General features: G+C 34.6%; 1 protein-coding gene across 1 annotated transcript; it reads right to left on the reverse strand.

Annotated features, from left to right (window-relative positions):
• Positions 1-2,325: 2,325 nt before the first annotated feature.
• LOC141719553 (uncharacterized) lies at positions 2,326-3,869 on the reverse strand. The gene is made up of 5 exons (XM_074521931.1): positions 3,615-3,869; positions 3,245-3,510; positions 3,095-3,145; positions 2,542-2,608; positions 2,326-2,439 (listed from the first exon to the last, which is right to left on the reverse strand). Exons 1-5 carry the CDS (start codon positions 3,867-3,869, stop codon positions 2,326-2,328), a joined length of 753 nt encoding a protein of 250 aa, XP_074378032.1.
• Between the last annotated feature and the right edge of the window lie 625 nt (positions 3,870-4,494).

The raw sequence follows: 4,494 nt of genomic DNA on the forward strand, positions 1-4,494 counted from the left end.
CAGGTTGAGATAACTGAAGCTGATATGAACATGGCCTTGAACATTCCAATGGACAAGCTAGTAGAGATCCCAACTCAGGAGGAGTTGTATGAATTCTTGGACTTTATCAACTACTCTGAAAAGATCAACTTGGCTAGCTTGAACAAGAAAAATCTAAGGAGGGAGTGGTCTTTTCTATTTGATTCTGTGGTGAGAGCTGAAAATCAGGATTTGACAACATTTCTAGTGTTGTTCAGATGCTGGTCTACTCAATGGCTTACAACAAACAGATTAATGCAGGACACTACATTCTGGAGGAATTGAGCACTAGACTCACCATGCCATTAACTTTAAGAGGTAAAGAAATTTTCCTTCCTAGATTCATTATGTCTGCTTTAAATTATAAAGTAAATGACATACATATGTTTGAAGGTGTAGATAGGTTATTAATAGGAAACTGTAAACAAGTGTCCAAGATCTTATTTGGATCACTTATTAATAAGGATAAGGTACATGTGGGTCTTAGGTTAACACCTTTCATGATTGAAAGATTTAATACCTATCCTTATCCTATGCATGACATGAGGACCAATGAAGTTTAACCTAGTGCAACAATGGTTCCTGAGCCAGTGGGAGCACAAACACAAGCACACCCACAGGAACATTCCCATGTTGAGACTACTTTTTCAAAACCAATAGCTGCTAGGAAACCAACCATTTCATCCTCTCAAAAGGGTGAAGTGAGTAAAAAGAAGAGAAATGAGGTAACCCTTACTGTTTTGAATGAAAGTGGTGAGGAACAAACACAACTTGAGTCACCTTTGGTCAAAAGAAAAAAAAGCAAAAGAAAACTAAGTTGACCACTCAAGGTACCTCTGCATCCTCTCAAAAGGATGTAGTTGTAAACAAGGGACTTGACCAGACTCTAGGGGCATCCTCTCAACAAGGTGTCTCTATTGAAAAGAGCATTCTCCCAAATGCACCTTGTACAGAGTCTGCACCTGCACTTGACAAAGTTCAAGTGTATGAAAGGAGAAACAAGGATGACACACACCATGAGAGCACATCAATTAAAGGTCCCTCACCTATTCTTGGGGAGCTGTCAACACTCACTACTGAACAACAACTCTTAATCTTTCAAATTTCTTCTCCATACACTGCAACTAAATCCAATTCTCAAGTGCAAACTCACTCGAGTGACATGGTTCAAGAAATCTTGCTCACCACCCACACTACTAGAAAAACGTCAATAGACATCGGCTAAAAACCGATGTCTATGAATGCAAAAATCCGATGTCTTCGTGGGTGATGTTAAAGATCCCCCCATTTAATATCGATTTTAAACTGATGTTAAATACAACATATAACATCAGTTCTTTGTTTAAAACCGATTTCTGTATCTTGATATTAAAATTCTCATGCATATCTAATCTTCATATATCATCATAATATGATATTTTTATCAATTTAAATATATGTGAGCTAAGCAAAATCTTTCAATTTAACCAATAAACTGATGTTATTAGTACCAGTAACAACATTTTTCATTAAAAAACGATGTTAATAGTACCTTTGACATCGGTTCTTCATTGGTAACTGATGTCTATTTGTGACAAACTGATATCTATAATGCTTAATAACATCAGTTATTTGTTTCAAGATTTTTTTGCTGTAGTCTTTAACATCGGTTTTTACTGATGTCAATGGTCAACTAGAACTGATGTATTAAGCTTTGATATACATCATTTTTTTTATTTTGTATCAGATGATTATAGTATTACATTGACATCAGTTTTATGTCAAAAAAATGATGATAAATGGCTTTGTTTTAAAATCAGTTGCTTTGTATAAAATGATGTCTGATCAGCTGTTTTATCCATGCAAAAATCAGAAACACAAATGCCAAAAAATTTCCAGAAAACCAAGCAATTTCCATTTAACAACCAAATTCAGCTTCAATATTTACCAAACTATCATTCCAATCTCCAACCATCCAAATTAACATCCCAATCTCCAAACATCCAAATTATCATCCCAACATACTAGCTACATAGTTTCAAATCTGAACCACCAAATATGAACTACTAGAAATTCATCCATAATCTTTTCTAATTACTAGTTACAATTCGAATACATGCAACCAAAATAAAAGTGTTTTTCAGATTGTAATATAGGTACCAGTCGCCAACCTAGAGTCGCCAACAAATACATGATGGATTGGATATAATCAAGCGTCTCATAGCGAACGACGTCAAGGTCCTCCTCTGTATAAGACTTGCGACTCTTGGAGGCCCACTGGAACATAAATAAACCTATGTCATTCCTCAACCAACTGAAAAGTAATATTCATAGAATTAAGACCTTGTCTAGCAGCTTCATCTCCTGGTCCTCAATTAAATCTTTCATATATCGCATGACCACATATCCACATTCGGTGCCACTTGGTTGTTTAGGGCATCCCTATACATTCCAATAAATTGTTGACAATTAATGACATCGAAGATTAATCATAATTCCATATTTTACAAAAATGAAAAATTAAAAAAACGACTATATACTCACACCAAGGTTTTTAACTTTTGGATTCTTGTTTACTCGTCCTTCCTGAGCATTATAAGATCTCACTGCTCTGTAAATGTTATAATTATAAAATACAGTGTCAAATCCATCAATTACCGATTACATACTATATATAATTGTAAATTGAAGTAAAAAATTACCGTATTAAAGCCTTTTCAAGGTCCTGAGGATGAGGATGATGAGGTAATGGATTAAGGATGAAAATTTCTTATTCCCAAAACACGATCAAAATCCAATGCAAACTATTTTCATCATAAACAAATTAAAGTGAGCAAAATGCAATTTAAAAAAATACATATCCGATAATTTAAAAAATTACATATCCGACAATTTTACATACATTATAATTAATTTACCAACAACTATATGACTAATCAAGGCCATACAATATTTTAAAATAGGACGCACAAAAAGAGACATACTTGTAGTTATAAGGCATAAAGTTCATCTGAAGAAGTCCATCTTTCAGCCTTTGCACAACATATTCATTAAATTCATCATTAGCTTGTATGTGGACGGATGAAGAAAAGCAAACATCGCTGACAAATCTCTACTCGGCGTATCCCGAAACACTGAATACAAATACCTAAAAAATAAAAAAAAAATAAAAATTACATTTTCTGTAAATAGATCATTACTATATAAAATGAGACCAGATTCAAAAAAAGTATAAAAAGAAGCTTACACCATGTATGTTGATATAGCAGACTGTCCAATCATTTTAAACTCGAGCAATTCAAGTATGTTCTCATGAAGTAAATAAATAATTCTTTCAATTCCAAATATTTGAAAATCACATGGAACCGGTATCGAGTTTCCACTTTCCTCCATCACCGTCGATGCAAATTTGTACAACAACCTAAAGCGAGGAGGCACATTGTCCTTTGGCTTCACAGAATTAAATGCATTATGCATTCTATGCACCTCACTCACATTCCACGCATTTTTTTTCTGTAAATAAATATTTAAGCATATAACCAGTATTATTCACTTTAGTATAAATTTGTACAACCTCCTAAAAATAATGACACTTGATTTGTAATTAATTTATATACCTCGGAACCAGAACTGGAGGTGTATATGATCATGTCTTTGGGCCATGCCAAATGAGAACCGATGGCTTGCTGAACGGTTTCTATCTCACCAACCACGGGAACAGGCACCAAAGCATTGTCCTGAATGCTTCCGTCCACCCCAACATGAATAAATCCTGGTTCTAGAGGCACTCCATGAACCGATCTACTTATTCTATCTCCGTCATAAAAAACAACACCAAAAGCTACCTTGTTATCAATGCTCTCCACTGCCATTTCACATTTGCGAGGACCCTGTAGTTTATAATTATAAATCAAAATAGACATTACCGGCTCAAACAATTTAATAACATGCAATATTATCATAGAAATTAATCAAGTATACACTGTAATTGTATACCTTTTATCCCGGTGGACCAGGAGGAGGAATAATAACAACAAAATCTGCACCATCTTTATCCTCATCGGTCATCAATTCATATTCCATCAAATCTTTTGCAACTTTCCTTCTGTTCTTTTGTTCTTGTTCTTGTTCTTTCACCCCAGGACAACTTCCTTTTTCAGACATTGATGAATGTAGATTGCCCCCAGCAACCAAAGCTTTCAACTCAGTAATTTGTAACTCAAGATTATGAAACTGCTATTTGGTAATGTGATTTCTTGTCTGTTTCGGTAAATCAAAGTACAATGTTGGAGGTATGAAGTTTCCAACCCCACGAACCCTTCCCGCATGCTCGGGAGTTTCCAATACAGTGGTGAGTATATCATTAGTTCCATCCGGCTTGAATTCACCATTTCTTTGCTTTTCGAGTAAGGAATCCTGTTAAAACCATGAGAGTAATTAGGTATGATTGGAAATTTAAAGAAGCAAAAAATTATAATAAGTCTTACAATTTGTTGA

This window comes from Apium graveolens, chromosome 4 (genome assembly GCF_009905375.1).
Source record: "Apium graveolens cultivar Ventura chromosome 4, ASM990537v1, whole genome shotgun sequence".
In the NCBI taxonomy this organism is placed as follows: Eukaryota; Viridiplantae; Streptophyta; class Magnoliopsida; order Apiales; family Apiaceae; genus Apium; species Apium graveolens.

What these genes read in the sequence shown, in the direction of transcription:
- LOC141719553 (XM_074521931.1), bottom strand. Translation starts at nt 3,869, where the DNA reads ATGGCAGTGGAGAGCATTGATAACAAGGTAGCTTTTGGTGTTGTTTTT. An exon ending in AGTAGAGATTTGTCAGCGAT is followed by an intron (nt 2,609 to 3,094) that starts GTTTGCTTTTCT and finishes TAACATTTACAG; the next exon opens with AGCAGTGAGATCTTATAATG. An exon ending in CAAAAGTTAAAAACCTTGGT is followed by an intron (nt 2,440 to 2,541) that starts GTGAGTATATAG and finishes TGGAATGTATAG; the next exon opens with GGATGCCCTAAACAACCAAG.